We start from the raw sequence: 27,326 nt of genomic DNA, 5'->3' as shown, positions 1-27,326 counted from the left end.
GAAAGCAGGACAGGCAACAAGGACCAGAAAGGGATCCAGGAAGTCCATGGATACAGCTCACAGCTCCTACTCTTAAGGACGAGCTAGTGCTCCCTCTTTCTGGGTGTGACAAAAGTGATGTCCAGTGGGTATCTGCTACATCCACACATGCCTGGTCCAGACATCTGTTCATTCCTGGTCTTTCCTCCCCTGAGTCTGATTTTCCTCTTTCATGTTTTTGCTATTTACAGACACTTCGGCCACTACGACTGAAGCATCAACAGGTAAACAATCCTGCTTATTGATACCCGGGCCTCTTGCTCTCCCTCTGCACAAACTTTCTATTTGAAAGTGGGAGGATGAGGCCCACGGTGGGCCCCGTGCTCTGCCAAGTACTGTGGGGGGTCGTGGAGGAGGCAGAATCTCTGACGACTGATTCCTGGGTCTGGTTTTGGAGGGGGCGGGGAGCCTGTGGCCTGGCTGCCATGCTGTCCTGTTCCCGGTGCTCAGGGCCACCCTGGGGGCTCACTAAGCCTCCTGACAGCTTGGCGCTGGCCTCAGGGCATGGACAGCCGGCCCGGGAGGAGGGAGTGAGAGTCGGGGCGCCTGCACCTGTCTGGCGAAGGTCCTGCCAGCCCTACCACATTGCCAGAACCCAGACAGGCCCATGCAGGTGCCACCAAGCTGCTGAACAAGGGAAGGCCCCTGCCTGCCTCCTGTAGCTCTGGAGCTGCATGCTGTGTGTGGTGACAGTGGGGAGCAGGGAGTGGGGCGCCCCTACCCATCACCTCCCCTGTGTCACTGTGCTTCTACATAGCTCGAGCATCCTTGGCCTGGGCAGAGCAGGGTTCACTGTTTCTCTCAGTGTGATGAGTTCACCTCTGGCCGCATTGAGAGGTGCCTGGCTGCCCGGGTGACTTGGTCCGTTAGCAAGATACCTGAGTGGGTGACATGTCTTAGTTCGTTGTCCTCAGGACAGGAATTGATGAAGGGTCCTTGTGTCCCCCTGTAAGAACTGATTCTAGTGTGTCCCTGAGGCTCGAGGATGGAGGTGACTGGTGTGAGGGCCGGGTGGAGGTCCTCTACACCCTGCGGGAAGAATCGCCCCTCAGCCATCCCTGTGCCCCGTGGTCCAGGGCTGGGGATGAGCACGTGTCTGCCAGCCAGGGACGCCGCCGGGGACAGGGGGAGAATTTTCTGTGTCTGAGAACAGATGCCCCCGGAGGGAACCACATTGGCTGATGTGATTAGCTTGTCTAGGGTCGATTTTTTTACTTCTCAAAAGAGATTTTCAGTGCTTATTGATGTGAAATTACAAATCATTCACATGTATTTGACTGTGTGTGTGTGTGTGTGTGTGTATGTGTGTGTGTGCACGTGCGTGTATTTAGTGGAGTCCTCACTAATAATATTTCCCTTTTTTTTTGTTGGGAAATGTATGCCTAACATAAGATCTATCCTTTTAACAATGTTAATGTGCACTTCCTGGTTGGATTAATTACATTCCCAGCATTGTGCAGTCGTCAGCACCATGTGGTCCGAGTATTTAAATCATCCCAAAGTGGAAACCATTCCCACTAACCATCACACCCAATTCTGCTGTCCCCAGTTCCCGGCAGCCACTAATCTGCTTTCTGTCTATCTGGATTTCCCTGTTCTGGACGTTTCCTGTGAAATGGGACCATTGCCTTTGTGTCTGGCTCCTTTCCCTTAGCATAAGTGACACGGAACTGTGTGCCCGGCAGCTGCACCATTCAGGGCACACTGGTGAGAGTGAGTTTTCATGTCTCTCTCTAGGATCTGATGCCGGTTTGGCCCTGAGGCTGGTGAATGGAGGTGACCGGTGTCAGGGCCGCGTGGAGGTCCTGTACCAAGGCTCCTGGGGCACCGTGTGTGACGACGGCTGGAACACTAATGACGCCAACGTGGTCTGCAGGCAGCTGGGCTGTGGCTGGGCCACCTCGGCCCCAGGAAGTGCCCGGTTTGGCCAGGGCTCAGGGCCCATTGTCCTGGATGACGTGAGCTGCTCAGGGCACGAGTCCTACCTGTGGAGCTGCCCCCACAGAGGCTGGCTCTCCCATAACTGTGGCCATCATGAGGACGCTGGTGTCATCTGCTCAGGTGGGCATCGAAGATCATTGGGGCCCGTTCGTGGGACAGACTCTATTCAGAGAAAACAAGTTTCTCACCTCAGGGTCCCACCCCCAGACCTGCCAAGGTTACCTGGAACTGCTGGAGATGACCTGGGGACAGCTGGCCTAGAGATGTAACGTCCAGTTCCATAGTCATGGAAACAGCCTGGTCTGTTTAGGTCCCCCCGCTGCAAGCAGTGCCCGGCATTGGCTTGGAGGTACCTGGGCACCAGCCTTCAGACCCAGGGTCCAGCTTACTGAGGGCAGAATCCATGAACCTTTGATTTGCTACAGGAACATCTACCCACCTCCCACCCCCAGTAATACCTGAGGCTCCATGTCTGGGACAGCAGCTTTGGGATCGGGCTGGTACAGCGTTTCCTGTCCTTGAAGACTATATTACTCTGAGCGCTCACAGGAGCTGAGGCAGAGGAAGGGACTCCAGGGCCCATAGCTCACTCAGGACAGGCGGGAAGGGCAATAGGGAAGGGGGGTGAGGGTGGCCGGAGAGCAGGTTGGTAACAGACCTTGTGCTCACCGGGCAGGTGGACAGTGGGTTCCAGAGTGTGACCCCTTGGAGGATGTTCCGGTTTCCCCATTCAACCTCAGGATCACGGCCACGGAGAGTGCAAAGTCGGGGTCTTCGTGGAGTTATTGCTCAGGGTCACCGTTGCAGCTCCCTGGTGTTGATGCAGAGGCTTTGTGGCTTGTCCCAGGCTTAACAGTGGCCTTAGTATATCTGAAGGGGGAGCCTCAAGCCCAGGGGTGCAGGCAAGGGCTCGGAGTGTGGGGAGCAGCTCCGTGAAGGTCTAGGGGTACACGGTGGGCTCGGGCACGCACGTGTCCGTCCACACGAGACGAGCACGAGCTCAGTGTGTGAATCCCGAGGCTCTCCCACCTCCGGTGCTAGTTGAGTCACCAAGTGCTGTGTGTGACCCTCCTTCTCTTTCCACCACAGGCCCGTCCCAGTCCCAGTCCACGCCCAGCCCAGGTGAGCCCCAGTGTCTTTCCTTGGGACGCCCCTTCTCTTTCCTCACACTCACCCTGCCTGCCAGTCTGCAGAACCCGCCTCTCGTCCGTGCAGACCCTGTGGAGCATGCTATGTCCCCCCACTGCATCGGTGACAGTCACAGATGTTAGGGTCCAGAGGGTGTCTGCCTTCCCATCCTCCACCTCCGTGTGCAGCACATAGTGAGACGCTGGCCCAGAGGATACGTCTCCTGGTTCAGAAAAGTGGCCACAGGTTTCAGGAGCTTTGGCCCTTTCTCCTCTGGGGCTGATATGACCTATTGAGGATTAATGTCCATGCCCTCTGACCTTGGGCTGAAGGCAATGATACTACAGGCTGATGCCTCCGGCCCTCACTCCACGAAATGCCCCCGGCTCGTGCAGGGCCCCATCTGCCTGCAGGGGAGGCTGAGGCAGAGCCTGGGGGAGGCCGAGAAGCAGCAAATGTCTGCGGTGCTTCTGGTCACCGGTTACCTGATGGACCCCTGGGTGGCTCCCTGGGTCCGTGACATTTCCAGACCAAGTGGCAGAGCGTGGGCCATGTTGTCAAAGGGGCCCGCCAGTTCATGGGTGAGTGGAAGGAGGGGCAAAGGCTTTCTCACTGGCCTGGGGACATCCCAGGTGGAGAGAGCGGGGTGTCCAACACGGCCTCTGCGCACGGATGAGCTTGTGGAGCAGGAGACCTGGGCAGACTCGGGGGTGCACGTGGCAGGAGCCAGAAGGGGCGTTGTTTTCACCATCACTGTGACAACCTACAAGAAGCCACTAGAGAAAATGATATCTACATATGTGGCGTTTAATTGGGCGTAGAAATAAGCATGATGACTCAGAAAGTGTCAAATGGCAAAGCCACTGGTTAATTTAGGGAGAGAAGAGGAAGGGCCTTTTCCATTGTCTTTTTTTTAGTAGCAACGCTGGATTTACTTAAGGTGCTTAGAAACAGAGTTCATGGGTGGCAGAGGTTCAGAGCAGAGTGGTCATCGGTCCCTCGGAGGAGGTGGTCCTGCGGGCAGGTGTTCTTGCCTGGATGGCGGCAATCCTAGGGAATGTCTAGAGATCAGCCTTAGGAAAGCAGGACAGGCAACAAGGACCAGAAAGGGATCCAGGAAGTCCATGGATACAGCTCACAGCTCCTACTCTTAAGGACGAGCTAGTGCTCCCTCTTTCTGGGTGTGACAAAAGTGATGTCCAGTGGGTATCTGCTACATCCACACATGCCTGGTCCAGACATCTGTTCATTCCTGGTCTTTCCTCCCCTGAGTCTGATTTTCCTCTTTCATGTTTTTGCTATTTACAGACACTTCGGCCACTACGACTGAAGCATCAACAGGTAAACAATCCTGCTTATTGATACCCGGGCCTCTTGCTCTCCCTCTGCACAAACTTTCTATTTGAAAGTGGGAGGATGAGGCCCACGGTGGGCCCCGTGCTCTGCCAAGTACTGTGGGGGGTCGTGGAGGAGGCAGAATCTCTGACGACTGATTCCTGGGTCTGGTTTTGGAGGGGGCGGGGAGCCTGTGGCCTGGCTGCCATGCTGTCCTGTTCCCGGTGCTCAGGGCCACCCTGGGGGCTCACTAAGCCTCCTGACAGCTTGGCGCTGGCCTCAGGGCATGGACAGCCGGCCCGGGAGGAGGGAGTGAGAGTCGGGGCGCCTGCACCTGTCTGGCGAAGGTCCTGCCAGCCCTACCACATTGCCAGAACCCAGACAGGCCCATGCAGGTGCCACCAAGCTGCTGAACAAGGGAAGGCCCCTGCCTGCCTCCTGTAGCTCTGGAGCTGCATGCTGTGTGTGGTGACAGTGGGGAGCAGGGAGTGGGGCGCCCCTACCCATCACCTCCCCTGTGTCACTGTGCTTCTACATAGCTCGAGCATCCTTGGCCTGGGCAGAGCAGGGTTCACTGTTTCTCTCAGTGTGATGAGTTCACCTCTGGCCGCATTGAGAGGTGCCTGGCTGCCCGGGTGACTTGGTCCGTTAGCAAGATACCTGAGTGGGTGACATGTCTTAGTTCGTTGTCCTCAGGACAGGAATTGATGAAGGGTCCTTGTGTCCCCCTGTAAGAACTGATTCTAGTGTGTCCCTGAGGCTCGAGGATGGAGGTGACTGGTGTGAGGGCCGGGTGGAGGTCCTCTACACCCTGCGGGAAGAATCGCCCCTCAGCCATCCCTGTGCCCCGTGGTCCAGGGCTGGGGATGAGCACGTGTCTGCCAGCCAGGGACGCCGCCGGGGACAGGGGGAGAATTTTCTGTGTCTGAGAACAGATGCCCCCGGAGGGAACCACATTGGCTGATGTGATTAGCTTGTCTAGGGTCGATTTTTTTACTTCTCAAAAGAGATTTTCAGTGCTTATTGATGTGAAATTACAAATCATTCACATGTATTTGACTGTGTGTGTGTGTGTGTGTGTGTATGTGTGTGTGTGCACGTGCGTGTATTTAGTGGAGTCCTCACTAATAATATTTCCCTTTTTTTTTGTTGGGAAATGTATGCCTAACATAAGATCTATCCTTTTAACAATGTTAATGTGCACTTCCTGGTTGGATTAATTACATTCCCAGCATTGTGCAGTCGTCAGCACCATGTGGTCCGAGTATTTAAATCATCCCAAAGTGGAAACCATTCCCACTAACCATCACACCCAATTCTGCTGTCCCCAGTTCCCGGCAGCCACTAATCTGCTTTCTGTCTATCTGGATTTCCCTGTTCTGGACGTTTCCTGTGAAATGGGACCATTGCCTTTGTGTCTGGCTCCTTTCCCTTAGCATAAGTGACACGGAACTGTGTGCCCGGCAGCTGCACCATTCAGGGCACACTGGTGAGAGTGAGTTTTCATGTCTCTCTCTAGGATCTGATGCCGGTTTGGCCCTGAGGCTGGTGAATGGAGGTGACCGGTGTCAGGGCCGCGTGGAGGTCCTGTACCAAGGCTCCTGGGGCACCGTGTGTGACGACGGCTGGAACACTAATGACGCCAACGTGGTCTGCAGGCAGCTGGGCTGTGGCTGGGCCACCTCGGCCCCAGGAAGTGCCCGGTTTGGCCAGGGCTCAGGGCCCATTGTCCTGGATGACGTGAGCTGCTCAGGGCACGAGTCCTACCTGTGGAGCTGCCCCCACAGAGGCTGGCTCTCCCATAACTGTGGCCATCATGAGGACGCTGGTGTCATCTGCTCAGGTGGGCATCGAAGATCATTGGGGCCCGTTCGTGGGACAGACTCTATTCAGAGAAAACAAGTTTCTCACCTCAGGGTCCCACCCCCAGACCTGCCAAGGTTACCTGGAACTGCTGGAGATGACCTGGGGACAGCTGGCCTAGAGATGTAACGTCCAGTTCCATAGTCATGGAAACAGCCTGGTCTGTTTAGGTCCCCCCGCTGCAAGCAGTGCCCGGCATTGGCTTGGAGGTACCTGGGCACCAGCCTTCAGACCCAGGGTCCAGCTTACTGAGGGCAGAATCCATGAACCTTTGATTTGCTACAGGAACATCTACCCACCTCCCACCCCCAGTAATACCTGAGGCTCCATGTCTGGGACAGCAGCTTTGGGATCGGGCTGGTACAGCGTTTCCTGTCCTTGAAGACTATATTACTCTGAGCGCTCACAGGAGCTGAGGCAGAGGAAGGGACTCCAGGGCCCATAGCTCACTCAGGACAGGCGGGAAGGGCAATAGGGAAGGGGGGTGAGGGTGGCCGGAGAGCAGGTTGGTAACAGACCTTGTGCTCACCGGGCAGGTGGACAGTGGGTTCCAGAGTGTGACCCCTTGGAGGATGTTCCGGTTTCCCCATTCAACCTCAGGATCACGGCCACGGAGAGTGCAAAGTCGGGGTCTTCGTGGAGTTATTGCTCAGGGTCACTGTTGCAGCTCCCTGGTGTTGATGCAGAGGCTTTGTGGCTTGTCCCAGGCTTAACAGTGGCCTTAGTATATCTGAAGGGGGAGCCTCAAGCCCAGGGGTGCAGGCAAGGGCTCGGAGTGTGGGGAGCAGCTCCGTGAAGGTCTAGGGGTACACGGTGGGCTCGGGCACGCACGTGTCCGTCCACACGAGACGAGCACGAGCTCAGTGTGTGAATCCCGAGGCTCTCCCACCTCCGGTGCTAGTTGAGTCACCAAGTGCTGTGTGTGACCCTCCTTCTCTTTCCACCACAGGCCCGTCCCAGTCCCAGTCCACGCCCAGCCCAGGTGAGCCCCAGTGTCTTTCCTTGGGACGCCCCTTCTCTTTCCTCACACTCACCCTGCCTGCCAGTCTGCAGAACCCGCCTCTCGTCCGTGCAGACCCTGTGGAGCATGCTATGTCCCCCCACTGCATCGGTGACAGTCACAGATGTTAGGGTCCAGAGGGTGTCTGCCTTCCCATCCTCCACCTCCGTGTGCAGCACATAGTGAGACGCTGGCCCAGAGGATACGTCTCCTGGTTCAGAAAAGTGGCCACAGGTTTCAGGAGCTTTGGCCCTTTCTCCTCTGGGGCTGATATGACCTATTGAGGATTAATGTCCATGCCCTCTGACCTTGGGCTGAAGGCAATGATACTACAGGCTGATGCCTCCGGCCCTCACTCCACGAAATGCCCCCGGCTCGTGCAGGGCCCCATCTGCCTGCAGGGGAGGCTGAGGCAGAGCCTGGGGGAGGCCGAGAAGCAGCAAATGTCTGCGGTGCTTCTGGTCACCGGTTACCTGATGGACCCCTGGGTGGCTCCCTGGGTCCGTGACATTTCCAGACCAAGTGGCAGAGCGTGGGCCATGTTGTCAAAGGGGCCCGCCAGTTCATGGGTGAGTGGAAGGAGGGGCAAAGGCTTTCTCACTGGCCTGGGGACATCCCAGGTGGAGAGAGCGGGGTGTCCAACACGGCCTCTGCGCACGGATGAGCTTGTGGAGCAGGAGACCTGGGCAGACTCGGGGGTGCACGTGGCAGGAGCCAGAAGGGGCGTTGTTTTCACCATCACTGTGACAACCTACAAGAAGCCACTAGAGAAAATGATATCTACATATGTGGCGTTTAATTGGGCGTAGAAATAAGCATGATGACTCAGAAAGTGTCAAATGGCAAAGCCACTGGTTAATTTAGGGAGAGAAGAGGAAGGGCCTTTTCCATTGTCTTTTTTTTAGTAGCAACGCTGGATTTACTTAAGGTGCTTAGAAACAGAGTTCATGGGTGGCAGAGGTTCAGAGCAGAGTGGTCATCGGTCCCTCGGAGGAGGTGGTCCTGCGGGCAGGTGTTCTTGCCTGGATGGCGGCAATCCTAGGGAATGTCTAGAGATCAGCCTTAGGAAAGCAGGACAGGCAACAAGGACCAGAAAGGGATCCAGGAAGTCCATGGATACAGCTCACAGCTCCTACTCTTAAGGACGAGCTAGTGCTCCCTCTTTCTGGGTGTGACAAAAGTGATGTCCAGTGGGTATCTGCTACATCCACACATGCCTGGTCCAGACATCTGTTCATTCCTGGTCTTTCCTCCCCTGAGTCTGATTTTCCTCTTTCATGTTTTTGCTATTTACAGACACTTCGGCCACTACGACTGAAGCATCAACAGGTAAACAATCCTGCTTATTGATACCCGGGCCTCTTGCTCTCCCTCTGCACAAACTTTCTATTTGAAAGTGGGAGGATGAGGCCCACGGTGGGCCCCGTGCTCTGCCAAGTACTGTGGGGGGTCGTGGAGGAGGCAGAATCTCTGACGACTGATTCCTGGGTCTGGTTTTGGAGGGGGCGGGGAGCCTGTGGCCTGGCTGCCATGCTGTCCTGTTCCCGGTGCTCAGGGCCACCCTGGGGGCTCACTAAGCCTCCTGACAGCTTGGCGCTGGCCTCAGGGCATGGACAGCCGGCCCGGGAGGAGGGAGTGAGAGTCGGGGCGCCTGCACCTGTCTGGCGAAGGTCCTGCCAGCCCTACCACATTGCCAGAACCCAGACAGGCCCATGCAGGTGCCACCAAGCTGCTGAACAAGGGAAGGCCCCTGCCTGCCTCCTGTAGCTCTGGAGCTGCATGCTGTGTGTGGTGACAGTGGGGAGCAGGGAGTGGGGCGCCCCTACCCATCACCTCCCCTGTGTCACTGTGCTTCTACATAGCTCGAGCATCCTTGGCCTGGGCAGAGCAGGGTTCACTGTTTCTCTCAGTGTGATGAGTTCACCTCTGGCCGCATTGAGAGGTGCCTGGCTGCCCGGGTGACTTGGTCCGTTAGCAAGATACCTGAGTGGGTGACATGTCTTAGTTCGTTGTCCTCAGGACAGGAATTGATGAAGGGTCCTTGTGTCCCCCTGTAAGAACTGATTCTAGTGTGTCCCTGAGGCTCGAGGATGGAGGTGACTGGTGTGAGGGCCGGGTGGAGGTCCTCTACACCCTGCGGGAAGAATCGCCCCTCAGCCATCCCTGTGCCCCGTGGTCCAGGGCTGGGGATGAGCACGTGTCTGCCAGCCAGGGACGCCGCCGGGGACAGGGGGAGAATTTTCTGTGTCTGAGAACAGATGCCCCCGGAGGGAACTACATGGGCTGATGTGATTAGCTTGTCTAGGGTCGATTTTTTTACTTCTCAAAAGAGATTTTCAGTGCTTATTGATGTGAAATTACAAATCATTCACATGTATTTGACTCTGTGCGTGTGTGTGTGTGTGTGTATGTGTGTGTGTGCACGTGCGTGTATTTAGTGGAGTCCTCACTAATAATATTTCCCTTTTTTTTTGTTGGGAAATGTATGCCTAACATAAGATCTATCCTTTTAACAATGTTAATGTGCACTTCCTGGTTGGATTAATTACATTCCCAGCATTGTGCAGTCGTCAGCACCATGTGGTCCGAGTATTTAAATCATCCCAAAGTGGAAACCATTCCCACTAACCATCACACCCAATTCTGCTGTCCCCAGTTCCCGGCAGCCACTAATCTGCTTTCTGTCTATCTGGATTTCCCTGTTCTGGATGTTTCCTGTGAAATGGGACCATTGCCCTGTGTCTGGCTCCTTTCCCTTAGCATAAGTGACACGGAACTGTGTGCCCGGCCGCTGCACCAATCAGGGCACACTGGTGAGAGTGAGTTTTCATGTCTCTCTCTAGGATCTGGTGCCGGTTTGGCCCTGAGGCTGGTGAATGGAGGTGACCGGTGTCAGGGCCGCGTGGAGGTCCTGTACCAAGGCTCCTGGGGCACCGTGTGTGACGACGGCTGGAACACTAATGACGCCAACGTGGTCTGCAGGCAGCTGGGCTGTGGCTGGGCCACCTCAGCCCCAGGAAGTGCCCGGTTTGGCCAGGGCTCAGGGCCCATTGTCCTGGATGACGTGAGCTGCTCAGGGCACGAGTCCTACCTGTGGAGCTGCCCCCACAGAGGCTGGCTCTCCCATAACTGTGGCCATCATGAGGACGCTGGTGTCATCTGCTCAGGTGGGCATCGAAGATCATTAGGCTTCTATTTTCCTGTGTGGTTTTCTGCTTAGAAAGGCTCCTATGTTCACAGGACTCCTCTCTCCCAGAGCTGCTCTGCAAGATGGGCAGTTCTCCTGAGACCTTCACAGGGAAATAGCACCCCCGAAATGTGTTTGTTGTCTTTGACTTTCTACGGGTGGGCCTTAGCTTTTTGCTTATGTAGGTCCCTACTGCAAACATGGTTCTATCTACTTTAAGGGTATAAGAATAAATTCCCCCAGTACTTTTGTTTGACACTAACCCTTGAGGTTATACATACTATTCGACTCTGCTGGACAGCTCTCTCAGAGGTTCTCAGTGATAAGGTGGGAACAGAGACTGGGCATCTCTCTCAGTCACCATCCTGAGTGCTGAGACCAACTTACATTTCCTTCTTTTTCTTGCAGCTGCCCTAGTAAAGTCTACTACTCCAGGTGAGTCCGTTTTACGCTAGCCGGCAATATTCCTCTAGTTTCCAGAAGTGGGAGGAGTAGGGCAGGTCCCTCCTGAGGAGGGATTTCTCTCTGAGGACTCTGGAATTTGTTAAGGTGACAAGCTGAGTTCATGGCCCCATCATGTCTAGCTCAGCCTTGGAGAGCCCCTGTGGCCATCACCTGCTGACAGTGCGTGTTCAGAAATGCTGCTGGGGGAGGAGGCATTGGTCCTCCCATCATTTCTGATGAAAATAACTGTCTAAATCAGCCTATGGAGAGCTGTGACCTTCATTTTAGAAAGATTGCCAAGTAATACTTCTACACGTGTTTGTCTAATAAAGAATTCTGGCCAGGTGCGATGGCTCATGGCTGTAATCCCAGCAGTTTGGGAGGCCTAGGCAGGAGGATTGCTTGAGGCCAGGAGTTCAAGACCAGCCTGGGCAACATAGCAAGACCCCATCTCTACAAAAAAAATTTTTAAAAATTAGCTGGGCATGGTGGCACTCTCCTGTAGTCCTAGCTACTCAGCAGGCTGAAGTGGGGAGATCACTTGAGCCCAGAAGTTCGAGGCTGCCATAGCTACAATTGTGCCATTGCACTCCAGCCTGGGCAATAGAGAAACCTTGTCTTAAAAACAAAAAAACAAACAAACAAACAAACAAAAACCAGTAAGAAGAATTCCTCCACATTGAGGGAGCAATCTGCAAAGTGTTGTTTGTGCCACAATGAAAATGGAAATTTCTTGGGCCAAATATGTTGGGAAGCACTACACACTCCAGCCTTTAGTGACCATTAACAGTGCAAAGTGAAATGGCCAAGGCTCTGTGCAGTCCTGCACTACGAAAAAGAATTTAACTTTGTCCATCAAACATGTGACTATGGAATTGGAAAATTATCTGTAAAGTCCTAAAACAGCTTCACTTTCTTCCTAGATTGGTGGCACCCAACAACTGCAACCACTGTGGGTAAGTATCACGTTTTCCACCTGCACCACAGGACATGGATTTCTTATCCCCAAGCTTGGCTAGCCATAACGTGGACCACACCCCCTCCCCCCTCCTCAGTCTGCACACAACCTACCCCTGGACCTTCCTGCTCTACCCTACACCCAGCCTGCACACTCACACCCTTCACATTTCTCCTGCTGGGAAGATGCCTTTTGTTTGAACTAAAGAGTTGTATTTCCTCTTCATGTGAATCAATGAGCTAAGTATTCCTAAAAGAATATACTTAAAGGCCTTTATTTTTTGGAGTATCTCCAAAGCTTTGAGAGGAAAAAGGAAGACGAATGGATAATTTCACAAGTAATCATGCTTTTCCATGTAATTTTTATTTCATTATATGGGTATGTTTCAGTAGATTTCCATTACTCTTAAAAAATGACACGGCTACTTTTCTGTGTCATTAACTATTTTCTCACCATTATTTTAAATATCTGAATTGTATTCTGCTGTACAGCTAGCCATGGATTATTTAACTGATTCCAGTTGCTGGACATTTAAGTTGTTTGTATTTCTTTATTGGTATAAATGATTCTGTGATGTAGAATATTTTTATAGATAAATCTTCGCATATCTCACCAATTTTTGTCTTTAAGATGGAAATAGATTTAGGGGACCAAAATAAACAGTGCCTGGCATATAGAATGCACATGATAAATATTAACTCTTCCTATGTTAAGTATTTTAAGATCTTGCCGTGTGCATGGTCAAACTACCATCGAGAATGGTTGTAAAATTACAGAATGATGAAAAAGACAACTCATCTCCCACCTCAGAGCTCACAGCATTAAATATTTAATGCACAGTTAACTACAGAATTACAGTTGTGACTAGAGGAAGTTCTTTATGGAAGTGTTACTTAAGCTGGGACTTACAAAAGCAACAGGTTCATTTGCTGAAGTGTCTTCCAGCCAGAAGGGATGTTTCGAAGGTCTTGAGGTGGGAGATAGCTCCGCTCTTTGAAGGAGGAAGGGGTGGAGCAAGAGTGCCTGCAGGGGAGTTGGGTGAGGGCCAGTAGAAACATGGGGGGGTTAAGACTCTCGACTTTATCCTAAGGGAAGTGGGAGCTGCTTAAAAGTTTTAAGCTGAGGAATTACACAATTGGAAGTGTATTTGCAAAAAATCATGCTTATCTTTCCTGCCACACTGTGTGTTTCCTGCAGGCAGAGGCCATGTCTGCCTTTTTCATAATACGTCCTTATTACCTAGCGTTACGTCTGCCATTCAAGAAATGTTTGTTAACAGAATAAGTGAATGAGTAGATATACAAATGAATAAGTACATAATTACTATTGGCATTTTGGCATATGTTACACACGCACACACATACACACACAGTATAGCATGCTTTATACTCCATTTTATAACATCTATTTTCACTTAAGTATATATAACAAATACTTTTTTTCATGACCTTAAAATCAGCATTTAATGGCACTGAAATTACTTCTATACAGTAAGGTTGAATGACTGCACAATTTTCCATTGTACAGATGTACCATAATTTGGTTAAATAGTTACTAATTCTAGAGAAAGAAGATTTTTCTTAATTATATTTTATAATCTTAACCATATACAATAGCATATTTTATTTTATGTTATGTTATAACTGTTTCTGTTCTAAGAAATCTGCAATTCGTATCCTTGTCTCTAAAACTTAGACTTTATCCATAATTATTTCCCAGTATAGAAATAGAACTATTAGGTAGGCACATGTTAGAGGCCAAAACCACTGTTTTCCCACAAAATGGGAGGAAATGTTTGTAAATCATATATCTGGTAAGGAATATGTATGTAGAATATATAAGTAACTCTTTTTAGTAAATAACATAAAGTTAAATAATCCAATTGAAAAATGGGCAAAAGCTCTGAATAGATACACAAACGGCCAACAAGCACATGAAAATACGGTCAACATCAGTAGCCATGAGGGAGATGCAAATCAAAACCACAAAGAGATACCACTGCCGCAGGTGCAGTCAAAGAACCAGGTCCTAGGGCTGCTCCCGGAGAGCAGCTGGGAACACGTCTGAGGTGGCACCTGCCCCAGGGGCACAGCTGTTGCCCAGCGGTCACTGGGGATCCAGGCTGAGGGCTGTCTCCTTCTCCCCTGCATGTGGGGGCCTGGCTTGGCTGTTGAGTTGCTGGGCGCTGGGCTCACTCAGTGACAGAACATGCACAGCTGAGCCCACAGTCAGGGCTGGTATCGAAACCTCAAGGATGACACGATGATGCGCTGGCTTAAGGCCAGTGGCAAATGGGGTCTGTGGCTCAGTTTTAGAGCTGAGGCGGGCAGAAACTTGTCACCTTGTCCCCTTGGCCTGTCCACTGCAGAACACCAATGCAGGGGACCACTTTATCTCTGTCCAGTTTGTGCACCCAGGGCCTTTCTGCTGGACACATGGCTTTATGACCTTTAGCAAAGATTTAACTGTTCTAAGCTTCAGTTTCCTCATTTCAATGGGGCTGCTCGTGATGGTACTTGCTGCTGGTGATAGTTGGGATGATTTTAGAACAATTCAGGGCAAGTGGAAGGGGATGGTCATCATGACCGTGGCTGTGCTGCTCTGACCCCAGATAATGATGGGGCTGAGGGGGCAGCAGGGAAATCCACTTCGGCTCTCGACAGGCATCACTCAGCGGACCGCGGGGGCACTCCCCAGTGGGGTTGAGACTATGGGTCACTGGGGGGTGTCTCTCCCTCGTTCTGGCCACTCCTCCCGGCCCCACTTGGGTAATCTCTGCTTTTCTTCTATCTCTTTTTAGGAAACCCCCTAACATCCGGTGAGTACCCGTGATTCCCTCCACTTCCCGGGTGTCCAGGCCTCTCCTCTGCTGTCGCCCAGACTGTGCGGGGCATGTTGCCCACTCTCTAAGGAGTTCCCTGCCGTGCCTTCCCCGCTGGCTGCACCCCTGCAGCTGGAGTCCCCACCCCTGCGGGGCTGGGCCTCTCTCTGTCCTTTAGTGGCCTGGCCTATCTAGGCTCGGGTCTCCAGCTTGTCTTCCCCGACACCAGACCCTTGCCTGCATGGACCCTTCCCCGCCGAGCTGGGCGTGCGTGGGCTGCCGCTCCTCGTGGCCTGCAGCTCCTCATGGCCTGCTCCCGGTGTTCCCAGCACCCTCCCGGCCCGCAGGTCTGTCCTCCCCTGCGCCTCTGCCTCCTCGTGGCTCCTGGCTTCCCAGAGCAGCAGCCGGCGCTTCAGGCTTCCTCTCTGCCTTGCAGCCAGGGCTGGTGAGGTCAGCCCGGCCTCAGCACCCTTCAAGTGACTCCTCAGGGCCTCCTGAGCACAGGTCCCCCCTCAGGATGCCCCTGGGGCTCCCCACGGTCACTCCCTTTGTCTGCTTGGAGCTCTCTCTCCCCTCCCTGACCCTTCCACGCAGAGGTTCCCAAACCTCTCCTGCCTGGGTCCCTGTGCACGTGCCGTGCCCGCTCCTGAAGCTCGGCTTTCTACCTCCCTGCAGCCCCCAGATCACCTGCCCTCTTTCCCCAGCATGGTCTGGGCCAGGAGCAAACCTCCCAGCTCCCACCCTCCCTCAGTCTTTTTTTTTTTTTTTTTTTGAGACGGAGTGTCACTTTGTTGCCCGGGCTAGAGTGAGTGCCGTGGCGTCAGCCTAGCTCACAGCAACCTCAGACTCCTGGGCTTAAGCGATCCTACTGCCTCAGCCTCCCGAGTAGCTGGGACTACAGGCATGTGCCACCATGCCCGGCTAATTTTTTCTATATATATTTTTAGTTGTCCAGATAGTTTATTTCTATTTTTAGTAGAGACGGGGTCTCGCTCAGGCTGGTCTCGAACTCCTGACCTCGAGCGATCCACCCGCCTTAGCCTCCCAGAGGGCTAGGATTACAGGCGTGAGCCACCGCGCCCGGCCCCTCAGTTTTGACCCCACCCCACCCAGCTCAGCCCCTCTCTGCCTCCCTGTAGCCCCAGGGTTGCCTGCACAGACAGGGAAGTGTGGGACACTTGGGTCGAGGATGCTGGAAAACTGATTGTGACCTTTCCTCTTTGTCAACAGCTGCTGTTGACACCACCCACCCAAACAATAAGTTCTGAGCTCCCCGATGAGTCTGTGGCAGGGATGCCTGGCAATGCCCTTTCCTCTCCCACAGTAGCACTGTGGAGGGACGACGAGACGATGAGGAGATGGCCTCCCTGAGCGTGGCCTCTCCACCGACCCCCAGGGGATGGTCCAGATCTAGGCCACCTCTGCTTGGGTTTCTGTCTTGGGCATTGTGGAAGAAATCTCCCCCCAACCCAGGTGACTGTGCAGTGTGCTCTGGGGGTCATCAGCATTTCCATTTTGTCATGACAGCAAATTATTCCTGCGGAGGCTTCCTGTCCCAACCGTCAGGGAGGTTTTCCAGCCCATTCTATCCTGGGAACTATCCGAACAACGCCAAATGTACGTGGGACATCAAGGTCAAATACAACTACCGTGTGACTGTCATCTTCAGCAACGTCCAGTAAGTGTGTGGGTGCCAAGCAGAATGCACTGGGGACCTCACAGACGTTGTAAAAGGGAGCAAATGGTACTTAGAGCATCAGGAGAGAAGTCTGCCGGGTGACACTTTTTATTATGGGTTCAGTTTTGGACCTAGCACAGAGGCAGCCCTTGGAGGGGAGAGTGGACCAGAGCTCTGGTTTAAAGTCCCAGGGATGTCACTAATTTGCTGTGTGGCCACAGGAAGTCACTCAACGTTCCTGAGCCTCAGCCAAATGAGAGGAAAACAATACCTGCTTTCCTCAGCACGTTCGTTACTGAGCAGGTCACAAGAGAGAAAGACACCATGAACATACCTGGAAAATGTTGTCCAGTGGAAGAGGTGGTTGTTAGGAGTGATGACACACAGGATACACAATAATAACGCACAGGATGCTGGTAACCACGGCACCCGTTTGGTGGACCCCGTTTCTCCCCACTCCCTCCTTTCTCCACGTGAGTCCCCGTGAGTCCCCGAGAGTCAGGCAGAGGTGGAGAAATCGCTGCTGTGGAGGCGAGGTTATCTGCATCCAATCACAAGTGGAAACCATTGTTTTAAGTGGAGGAGACATCACCAAAGCCCATGAATACACGAGTTATCCAAGGAGAGGGGACGGCCAAACTGACCATGAAGAGGCCCCAGTATTTTGTAGCATCCTAGACCAGGGGGTGCCGTGAGTCCCTCTCTGACAGCCGTCACTGAACAAAGTAGTGATAGTTTTCTCTCTTGATTTCTGTTCGCAATGGCCTTGGCAATCTCTGCCTTAATACTTCACTTGTGATTTTGAGAAAGATACATTATTTTAATCTGTCATTGCAATACAATGACTGCACTTAAAGCTCATGAAATACTATGGGAAAGGTTGACCGTGATCGGTTCTTTAACTAGTACATTGATAACAATGACCGTCACCCTCCATGGCATCTTATATTCTGTGGGGGAACTGGGGAGCTTTGATAGAAGAAAAATGGTCTAAATCAGGACGTGAGCCCTTCGTTTTAGGATGTACCGGGCTGTCAGGAGCAGGGCTGCAGATTTCACATGTGTGACCCCAAAAGGCAGGACTAGGACCCAGGTGCAGAGGCCATGGGAGATGAACCTCCCCTGCTTTAAGAAAATCTGTTATTTTCAAGGGTGAACTTTGTCAGAGTTTCTGACACAGAGGCGTGACCCCCTCACTGAGATCCGATCGCCCTGCATCAAATTCCGGGTACGACAGGGAGCCCGAACTGTGTGTCCTTTCTCTGCAGGCTGGAAGGCGGCTGCAACTATGATTACATCGAGGTGTTCGACGGCCCCTACTACAGCTCTCCTCTCATTGCTCGCGTTTGTGACGGGTCCAGTGGCTCCTTCACTTCGTCGTCGAATTTCATGTCAATTCGCTTCATCAGCGATGGCAGCATCACATGGAGAGGGTTCCAGGCCGAGTACTACTCTAGCCCCTCCAACGACAGCACCAGTAAGTCCCCTCGCGGGAATGCTCGGTTAGGAGCGGGGACATCCTGAGAGCCTGCTGCTGCTCAGCTGTCCCGTGGTTGTGAAATAAGAAATGACAGTAGCCTTGTCAGGCCACCAAGGCTAGAGTTCCTGCTGAAAGAGGCCAGGGGCTGTGGGCCTGGGGACTCTGGCTGCCCAGAAGCAAGGTCAAGGGCCAGAACGGGCTGGTGGGCAGTGTATTAGCCTTACTGTGGTCAGCAGAGGCTAAGTAGAAAGTGCAAGATGATGCGCTAAGCAGATAGTGAGAAGTCAGTGCCAAAGGCAGGGACCACCTGGCCTGAAGCCTTGTGACCTTCCCACAGTGCAGGACACTGTGGCCATGCCCTGAGACCTAACACACTTGGCTTCTATCTGAAGATAGACTGAGCTGGTCACTTGGCCACTTCTCACAGAGGCTGTAGGGCCACAATTGGGTTATTACATGGACTGATACATAGATTGGCTAAGGGCTGTGCAAGGTAAAGTCCAAGGTCTCGTACACAGTCAGGATTCAAAGCATTGACTTGCTCCATGGCTAAAAGGCCTTATTTCATGACATCTCCTCAATGTAACTGTAGAGTTACTTTATGGATAAATGGTGACTTGGCAAAACATTCCTCTAACTTAAAATCCTGCCTCCAAGTCTTTGTCAGAGAAATTCTGAGTCCGCGCGCCCTTCCTGGGCTTTCCTGAGGGCGGGTTTGGGGAATGTAGCAAGGTCTCTTCTTTGCATACGTCCCATCTTTGTCAGCCATCTCGATCTGTGCACCTGTAAGTGGGAAGAGCACCTAGTAGGACCGGTGGGGTTTGAAGCGCTGACTGAGTGCATTATCTGCCCTTGTCCATCAGACCTGCTTTGTCTGCCAAATCACATGGAAGCCAGCGTGAGCAGGGACTACCTCCAATCCTTGGGCTATTCTGCCAGGGACCTTGTCATTTCCAACTGGAATGGGAACCATCAGTGTCAGCCCCAGATCTTGCAGACCAAGGTGGTATTCACAATTCCCTACTCGGGCTGCGGCACCATCAAGCAGGTAAGCCTGGGCCTTCCCACTCCGTTTCCAATAGAGCAAGATTTCTTAGGTGGTAAGTGCTGTGCTTCTTGAAACCCGGGGATCCCGAAGTTAAGATGACGGTGTAATCAGAATATAACTGGAGTAAAGGAAGATACAGGTCTCGGTGCCGTGATATCGCTGCAGCCACTTCCCAAAGGGAGGACGGAGGAGGAAGGAAGCTTGGCAGGCAGTTTCTCCAGCCGTGTCCGGCAGAGAGGGTGCTTGGCAGGCCACCACTCCCATCAGCAGTAACAGCAGCAGCCCCCAGGAGCAGCTCTAGGTTTTGTAGGGCCTAACGCTTATATAGTTTGGGTTGGGGTGGGTGAGAGGGCCAGGGGCCTCATTAAGCTAAAGAATGCAAATATATCTCACTTTTATAAATTTGGCAAAAACGCGTTTGGTGTAAACACATTGTTAGGCCTTAGAGGAGGCCTGTGCCCTGGGCTTGTGGGGGGCTCTAAAGCTTAAGCCTGTTAGCCTCACAGTAAATTGGCCTCTGCAGCTGCCATTTGTTGAGCTGTCACCATCTGGGGTGACTAACCATCTTGGTGCGTCTGGCACTTTGCAGATTTTAGCACAGCAAGTCCCACATCCCAGGAAACCCCTCATTCACTCCTAGGCAAACTGGGACAGTTGGTCACCCTCCAAATGGCAGACGCTGTGATTAGTCTGTGTTCTATTCCCCAAGTTCTCATCAAGTATTCTCTTACTGTCACCCCCACTATGAAAATGAGGGAGACTGAGCTGAGAGCGGTCAAGCAGATTGCCCAGGGCCACTCAGCCAGGAAGTGGTAGAATCTGAGAATCTCAAAAATGTTATGTTGAGCAAAGGAAGCCAGGCCCAGACGAGTGCATACTCTACGATTCCATGGCCATTGCCATTTAGAAACAGAGAATGAGTGTGTGACGATTAGGCTGGGAACAATAGATGCAGAGGGGCAGGGGGAGCTGCCTGGGCACGGAGCTGTCCTGCTTCTCACTGTGGTGGCAATCCCAGTGTCAAGCCTCATCAGATGGCACGTTTATCATGGGTGCATTTAATTTTATGTAAATTTATTTTAAATTAGCCATTCCAAGTTTTGGATTTTCGTCTGACCCCTAAATAATTATTTCAAGATTTTGCCAGTCAAGGACAAAAAGGAGCTAGTGCTCTTATTCGGCTTAGGACTGCAGTAAATACACAGCACGAAAAGCTCAAATGCACACGACACGTGCAGCACACGCATGTTCAGACGGTGTCAGCGCATCAGGTCGAATTCATTCACCAAAGACACCTTGAGCACTTGCCGCCTGCTGGGCACTGGGCCGGGCGCCGAGAACATGATGTTCACCATCTGGCAAAGTCATCCTGCTCTTCGGCACGTGGGAAACACTGAGAGAGGAGGGGGATACTCATTTAGCCGCCCGGGTGGGCCAGTGGGCCACGATGCCTGTGTCTGATCGCCTGTGGGTGCCATGTGGTCACCCGGCCCCCTTAGCCAGACCCTAATACACCAGGCCTCCTTCAGAGAGGAACTTAGTGAATTTAGTGGGGCAGGTAGACTGACTCGCAGGGTCAGGCACATATCGCTCACGCCACGCAAGCATTCTATTCAGTCTGGCTTTCCTATTTCCCTCTGTAAATTCATCCTGTTGGGTTCTGGTTGGTCGTGAGTTTGGTCAGTGGGAGTCAGTCCGCCGAAGGTGATGATTGCTCCTTGTTCCAAACACACAGCCTGGTGCCTCTAACATCTGAACAACCCCACGGATGGTCCTTCACCCCCATTCGAAGGGCCAAACGGTGCCCCAAACCTGTTTCTTCTAACTTGGCTGGTCGTGGTCAGCACATGCCACATTCTCATCCTCCATCTATGTAAACAGCCACACGCCTGCCCACTGAGTGCCTGAGACTTTATCATAGTATTATTAACACCTAGCATGTATGCCAGGCACTGAACTGAGGGTCCTCCATGACTTTTAAAATCCTCGGGAGAACTTTATTCCCAGCAAATCTCGAAGCAGTGGAGGCTTACAGAAGGTACGCGACTTGCCCACAACCCCAAGGTCACGAGCGCAAGGCCAGGACACAAAGGCAGAGCTGCGCGACCCGTATAGCTGGGGCTTTCCACGCCTCCGCCAGGCTGCCCCGTGTAGCGGGTGTGTGACGAATGTTGGCCGGTGTGGCTGAGTTAGATGACATCCTCCCACCATGAGAAGGATCCCAGGGCAGGAAGAGTCCACATCTCTGTGGAAATATCAGTGGGCTTACCTGCAGGACTTTCCATTGCATACCAAGTTGACTTCCTTCCAAACTGATCAGATGTCTAATTATGAATTTTAATCTAAAATTAGAACTGCTTCTTCTGACCAAGAAGTAAATCTGCACTCCACGTTCATTGTTTGGAGTGGATTCAGAGTGTAGCTAAACCACAGAAACCACAGGCAAGTGTGAATTCTATGAAAATGTTCATGTTCGCGTACAGAGTGAAATGGAAAGCACTCGAGCTCGTCTTTGAGAGAGTAAGAAGGTGACAAAAATCCCAGAGTTTATTATGACAACTGTTGGTGCTGAAATATAAAGCAAGAGAAAAATTTATAGAAAATTTGAAGGCAGAAAATATAATGTGCTAAGAGCAGGTGGAGAACATAGAGCCCGTTCCTGTGGTTCTTGCCAGAGCTGGGCCCAAAGTGTGGCCTCTGGCGTCCCCTGCCGACCAAAATGACCGGCCCGAGCTCCTGTGGGCTCCTCGTCAGTCTGGGAAAAGGCAAACCGAGAGAATGGAGAGAGGGGAGAGAGAGAACGGGTCCGAGAGGCGGCAGAAACCACTTTACGTTTCTTGTTAAGCTATTCTCTTTTCCTAAGTCTGGTCTGGAAGGCATGTACCCAGAGCAGAGCTCTGCAAATGCAGACGGGACGTAGCAGACTCTCCAACGCATTCCATTCTGGAGAATAATTATGTTTGAGCTGTGTAAGTGCTGAGTTCAGAAGGGACCCCATCTGATGTCCCAGCCTGGCAGGAATGGAGTTTTGCCTTTGACAGTGAACACGGCTAAAATGGCAAAGGACTTCTGTTTAGGTCACTGCGGTGTTATTTTCATTCCCATTCTTGCAAAAGCACCCGTGGTGTGCTGGGATTCTCACCATGCTGGGAGGGGTAGAATTCCCTGCAGTCTCCAGCCTGGCGATGGCTGGGGTGTGCTCACCGCACCTGGGGGCTGGAGGATCACGACTGTGGAGCATCAGGGGGCCTTGTTCACTCGTGTCCTCTTGGCTGGTGGGACAGACTGCTCCTGGCCTGTCCTCCACTCCTCACTGCACTTGTGCTGGGCCACTGGCCCCCATGGCTTTCATTTATTGCACAGATACTTAGAGGTGCTACTCATGCTATTGTGACACTGTGCCAAGCCCTGGAGAAAGAGGTGTTAGGACGTCATCCTTTCCTTTAGACGCTCACAGGCCTGCAGGGGTAAGACTCTCATCCCTGGAAGCGTCTCCCTCAAGACATGCAGTGCACCCCAGAGGCATGAGAGACCAACATTATTGTGACTTTGCTGCTTAGTGAAAGGCACAGTAGGAAATGGTCCCTTGGTACAGGGAGGTGAACAAGCAGCACAGGACAGGAACTGTTCCGGTGTTGCCATGGCCCACCCAATTGTCCTCATGAGCCTCTGGGGAAGTCCCTGTCCCAGAGGTCAACACCAGCTCTCTGTGGCTTCCAGCTCCCACAGCGTCAGACACCAGGCTGAAATAGCTAACAGTCAGTCAATCAAAACAGAGAACAGTTAAGACTGAGCCCACCAAGCCCCACTTCCCAGAAGTATGTGAGCCACCCCCGCCCCGTACCCCCAGCAACAGCGAGAATGAAATAGAACAAGCAAGAAGGGCCTGAGTCACACGGTCCAAACACAGCTGGTTACAAGGCAGGATATGGGTCACCCAGACACACCTGCCTGCCACGAGGAGGAGCTCCCCGCGGCCCCAAAAACTGGCCCACACTGTGGCCCTCACACGTGGTAGAGGACAGGGGAAGGTGTGAAGGAGCAGAGTCGTGCTAGGTGAGCTGCACGTCCAGCCTAGGGAATAGCAGCCACGGGGTGCGGGGGGGCATGTGCCATCTCCATGTGGTTCTGGGAGGGTTTGGGGGTCTGGTTGAGTCACTTGCCTCTCATTCCAACCCAAATCAGCAGTGGGACTTGCTTGGCAGGTGACATTGCCTGACTCTGCTCTCCTGCCTGCCCCTCCCAGGTAGAAAATGACACCATCAACTATTTCAACTCCCTCAAAGCAGCTGTCTCAAGTGGCGTCATCAAAAGGAAGAAGGACCTCCATATTCACGTCAGCTGCAAGATGCTGCAGAACAGCTGGGTCAACACGATGTACATCGCTAATGACACCATCAAGGTCGAGGAAGTCCAGTACGGCAATTTCGATGTGAACATTTCCTTTTATACATCCCCCTCATTCTCACACCGCGTGACCAGCAGCCCATACTATGTGGACCTGGACCAGAATCTGTACCTCCAGGCTGAAATCCGCCACTCCGATGCCGCGCTGGCCTTGTTTGTGGACACCTGTGTGGCATCCCCGTACTCCAGTGACTTCACGTCTCTGACTTACGATCTGATCCGGAGCGGGTAAGGACTGTCTTCCGGGGTGGACTTAGACCTTTACCTGACAGCTCAAACAGGAGTAGCTCAGAAGGCTGAGCAGCAGATCTTGGTTCCCCCCAGTTCCTAGTAGGCCAAGCGTAACCAGATGCCTTTCTACAGCTACTAATGTCCTGTGGCTTTTCCCTTTTGAGGTGCTTTCACACTGTGTCCTGGACCATAGCCCTGATGAGAAGGGCAGGGTGATCGTGTGTCACCTATTAGTTAGCCTGTGGGGAGAATGGACCAACTCACCAGGGGTCACCCAGCAGGTTAGCCATAAACTGGGATTAGACCTCAGGTGAGCGAACTCCAGCCTTAGGCTTAAAAAGCCCTGCGTGTGGTGGGAACAGCAGTGGTTTTGGAGCAGACCAAGGTTGAAACACTGGCTCTGTCACATGCCAGCTGTGTGGCTCTGGGCCAGAAAATACACGTCTCTGGGCCAGATCCTCCCCCATCAACTGGGGATGTTGGTGCCCATGGCATAAGTTTTCTGGGAGGATTGGGTGAGAAGGAGTGGATGGTGTGCAGGTGCAGCAGGTGGTCCACAAGGAACATGTCCCGAGGGTGGCAGGAAGTCCTCATGCCTTCCATCTACCGGAGAGTGAAAGTTCTAAGAGTCCATGCTTCCAGTCAAGCCAGGGGTTCCCAGACCAGGGTCAGATGGTGGCCAGGCCACTCTCCCATAGTCCAGCTTCCCTGGGTGGCCGCATTCTGCTGAGGTGGGCTTCACTCTTCTGCACACATGAAGATGCCCTCAGACACCGGAGTGTGCAGTGTGCAATGCTGGTAGCCTCGGCAGCCACTGCCTCCCAAGAGAACTGGGGGAGGGGGGCGGTTAAATTTCACACCTCCCTGAGATACATAAAAACATCTCTTTCTAGGCACAGTTTGAATATGTGTCAGTTCAGTAAATAGGTGTTGAGGCTCACCTTGTGCACAGTCCATGCAGTTAGTTCAATCCCCAGCAGCCCCTTGGCAGCCGAGCTGGGCAGGAAAACTTAACCAGGTTCCCTTTCTACAAAGCGTCACAAGGTGCTACTCGAATTTGTGTGAAATGATTGAAATTGACACAAAGGATTGAGTGATTTGGTTCTTCCCTGCCAAAGGATTCTTTCTGGTCAAAATCTGCCGTGTATACGTGATAATGTTGCGGGTGGGGAGGGGGGACAGGTGTGCCCTGATGCTGCAGGAGACTCACTGGCCACACCTGGCCGTCAGCAGGTCACCCACCTGGATGCCCATTGGAATAACCCGGGGCTTCGAACGCACTCTGCCTGGGCCCCACCCACACAATCTCTTTATTTCACCTGCTGGGGTTCTGGTATCTTATATTTTTTAAAATATCCCCAGGTGATTCTGAGGTAGGTGCAGCCCAGACTGTGGTGCCCCAGCCCACGCAGAGCCCTGCCTGGCAGGGCTTTATGGGAAATGCAATTATTGCCCAGGCAGCTCCTGAGTTACCCCCGCCTTTTTTATGAACGCCTCACCCCTGGTCTCGGGGTGGTGTTTCCTCCCCCACCTTCACTGCTAAGGGAGCTGCTTGAAAAAAAAAAGAAAGAAATCTTAGTATTGGAGAGAATCTGAGTTGGAAGTGGAGGAAGGAAGCTCCGGGAGGCAGAAGGAGGAGGGGGACAGGCGGGGCCAGGCCCCAGGCGGAGTCAAGCTGCCCTGCAGACCCGCCCACCCACTCCTAAACCCCAGGGGCCGGCTTTCCTTGCCCTCCTCTTTCCACATCCCTCAAAATCCTAAATGCCCACTAATGTGGACAGCATGAGCTGCTTCCTTCCCTGCAGGATCTCGGGGAGGTGCGTCCTCATCCGTATCTCAGTAACGTTCCTTGAAGCGTATTCTTAGGTTACTTTCCCTCTAACGCCAGCTGAGACTGGGTGCCGAGGGAACGAGGAGGTGGCTGGTATTGGAGTGGGGAGTCCTGGAGGGTGCTCAGGCCAGCGTAGGAGGTACAGCTGCGCGGGGCTCAGGGCAGGCTAGGGTGGGTCAGGAGAGAGAGGTCCTGAGAGAGGAGGGTTGGGAAGGGCAGGGCCACCGAGGTACCCAGAGTGCAGCCTCATGTCACCTTGCCTGGCCCTGAGACCAGGGAAGAGAAGAGAGGTCATTTTCTTTTCTGCCCTGGCTCTGGGCCCTGCTCCTGGGATCCACACTCGAGCTACTCCCCAGCTCACCTGGCTTCCCTGGGCCACTGAGCACACGGCCCTCATGGGTTGTGCCCCAACCCACTGTGCCATGTGTGGCCTGCTTGTCAGCCTGAAAACCCTGGGAGATTTGCTGCTTAAAGAGGCCGGTCATATACCAGAGTGGCCAGGATTTTTCTGCATGCCCAGCAGTGAGCGTTGGTTCCACACGGACACAAAAAAGGTGGGGTGGGGGAAGCCTGGGCAGCGAGGACAGGCCGTGGAGTTCCACGCCTGGAGCCACCGGGTCAGGAAGAAGACGGGGTGTTGATGAGAGCTAACAGCTAACGGGTTGCTCTTCTCTCCTTCCAGGTGCGTGAAGGATGAAACCTACCACTCCTACGCCCAGCCGTCTCCCCGCATCACCCGCTTCAAATTCAACGCCTTCCACTTCCTGAACCGCTTCCCCTCGGTGTACCTGCAGTGTAAGATGGTGGTGTGCAGGGCGTACGACTACTCTTCCCGCTGCTACAGAGGCTGCGTGGTGAGGTCCAAGAGGGACCTGGGCTCCTACCAGGGGAGGGTGAACGTTGTCCTGGGACCCGTCCAGCTGCAGACGCCCCAGGCAGAGAAGAGCCTCGGCAGGGGGTCGTCCTCGGACGCAGACCCGTGACTATCAGGGACTTGGGATGTCTCTGCTGGTGCCATGTTCTAGCTGAAATTGAGCACCTACTGTGTGCCAGGCACACTGTACTACGCCTTCCCCGAGGCTCCCGGTGTGGGGCGTGGTTACCAGAGTTCTCCCTGGGCGGTGATGGACCTGGCGCCTTTATCCTCTGGGTTCTGAACTCCTCATCTGTGAAATGAAAATGTTAATACTCGCCTCTTAGCTCTGTTGAGAGGGTTACATAAAGTAACGTTGATTAAACTGCCTCGGCTCTGCCTGGTACAAGTCATTGGGTGCTTGGTGAATGGGAGTTTCTGTTGTTATTGTTGTTGTCACCCACGTTAACAACATGAATGATAATGTTATTCCTCATGACGATAACGCCAGATGTATTGAAATTTGTCCCGGCTGCTGGCAGGGTTCAGCCCAGCACGGGCCATTTTCATTTTCCTCCACTTCTGCTGTGCTGCTTTGCTGTGGGTGCACATGAGGATATGTTCGCAGAGGGTTCCCGGGATTTCTGGCCCAGGCTGGGGTCAGGTCAACAGACATGGTGGCCGTGCTGTCGGGGACAGGCTGGGGCCACTGTAGTTGTCACAAGCCCTCCCCTGTCAGGGCACGCCCGTGGGGCACCTCTGACAGCTCTCTCTCCTCCTGTGCCCTGTTCGGCAGTCTCCACGTCCCGCTGACTCCACACTCTTTGCCTGAGTCTTCATTCATTCAATGCATATTTATTGAAGGCCTACTATGTGCCAGGAAGCAAATAAATGAACAGATATAGATCAAAATCCCTGCCGTTGAGGAGCTCACACTCCAGTGGGAGGGGATACAATTCAGAGCAAGTCTCGTGCTATATCTCACGGCGGAACGAGGGGCAAAGTACAGCAGGGTGGACGAAGGGCCCGCCGGGACAGTGCTCACCTTTCTCCTCCCTTCTAGTCCCTGCAGCTGCTGTGGC

At 53.1% G+C, this 27,326-nt stretch overlaps 1 protein-coding gene across 7 annotated transcripts in view; it reads left to right on the top strand.

Moving 5' to 3' along the window:
- The window catches only part of DMBT1 (deleted in malignant brain tumors 1), a 68,014-nt gene extending 41,381 nt beyond the window's left edge, over positions 1-26,633 (top strand). For 4 of the 7 annotated variants that reach the window (XM_045568322.1, XM_045568324.1, XM_045568319.1 and 1 more), the window contains 16 exons: positions 231-263; positions 1,777-2,100; positions 3,070-3,102; positions 4,417-4,449; positions 5,963-6,286; positions 7,256-7,288; positions 8,603-8,635; positions 10,150-10,473; positions 10,902-10,928; positions 11,861-11,893; positions 14,696-14,713; positions 16,244-16,394; positions 17,663-17,871; positions 18,738-18,922; positions 23,169-23,557; positions 26,074-26,633. In XM_045568322.1, coding sequence (XP_045424278.1) covers positions 231-263; positions 1,777-2,100; positions 3,070-3,102; positions 4,417-4,449; positions 5,963-6,286; positions 7,256-7,288; positions 8,603-8,635; positions 10,150-10,473; positions 10,902-10,928; positions 11,861-11,893; positions 14,696-14,713; positions 16,244-16,394; positions 17,663-17,871; positions 18,738-18,922; positions 23,169-23,557; positions 26,074-26,374 — 2,450 coding nt within the window. In that variant the 3' untranslated portion in view covers positions 26,375-26,633. The remainder of the gene's footprint in view (positions 1-230; positions 264-1,776; positions 2,101-3,069; positions 3,103-4,416; positions 4,450-5,962; positions 6,287-7,255; positions 7,289-8,602; positions 8,636-10,149; positions 10,474-10,901; positions 10,929-11,860; positions 11,894-14,695; positions 14,714-16,243; positions 16,395-17,662; positions 17,872-18,737; positions 18,923-23,168; positions 23,558-26,073) is intronic. The other 3 variants (XM_045568323.1, XM_045568320.1, XM_045568321.1) reach the window with 3 other exon arrangements.
- Positions 26,634-27,326: the final 693 nt, after the last annotated feature.

Source organism: Lemur catta, chromosome 14 (genome assembly GCF_020740605.2).
Source record: "Lemur catta isolate mLemCat1 chromosome 14, mLemCat1.pri, whole genome shotgun sequence".
NCBI lineage: Eukaryota > Metazoa > Chordata > Mammalia > Primates > Lemuridae > Lemur > Lemur catta.
The sequence above is the reverse complement of the archived record's forward strand: the minus strand, read 5'-3'. Positions and strand labels throughout refer to the sequence as shown.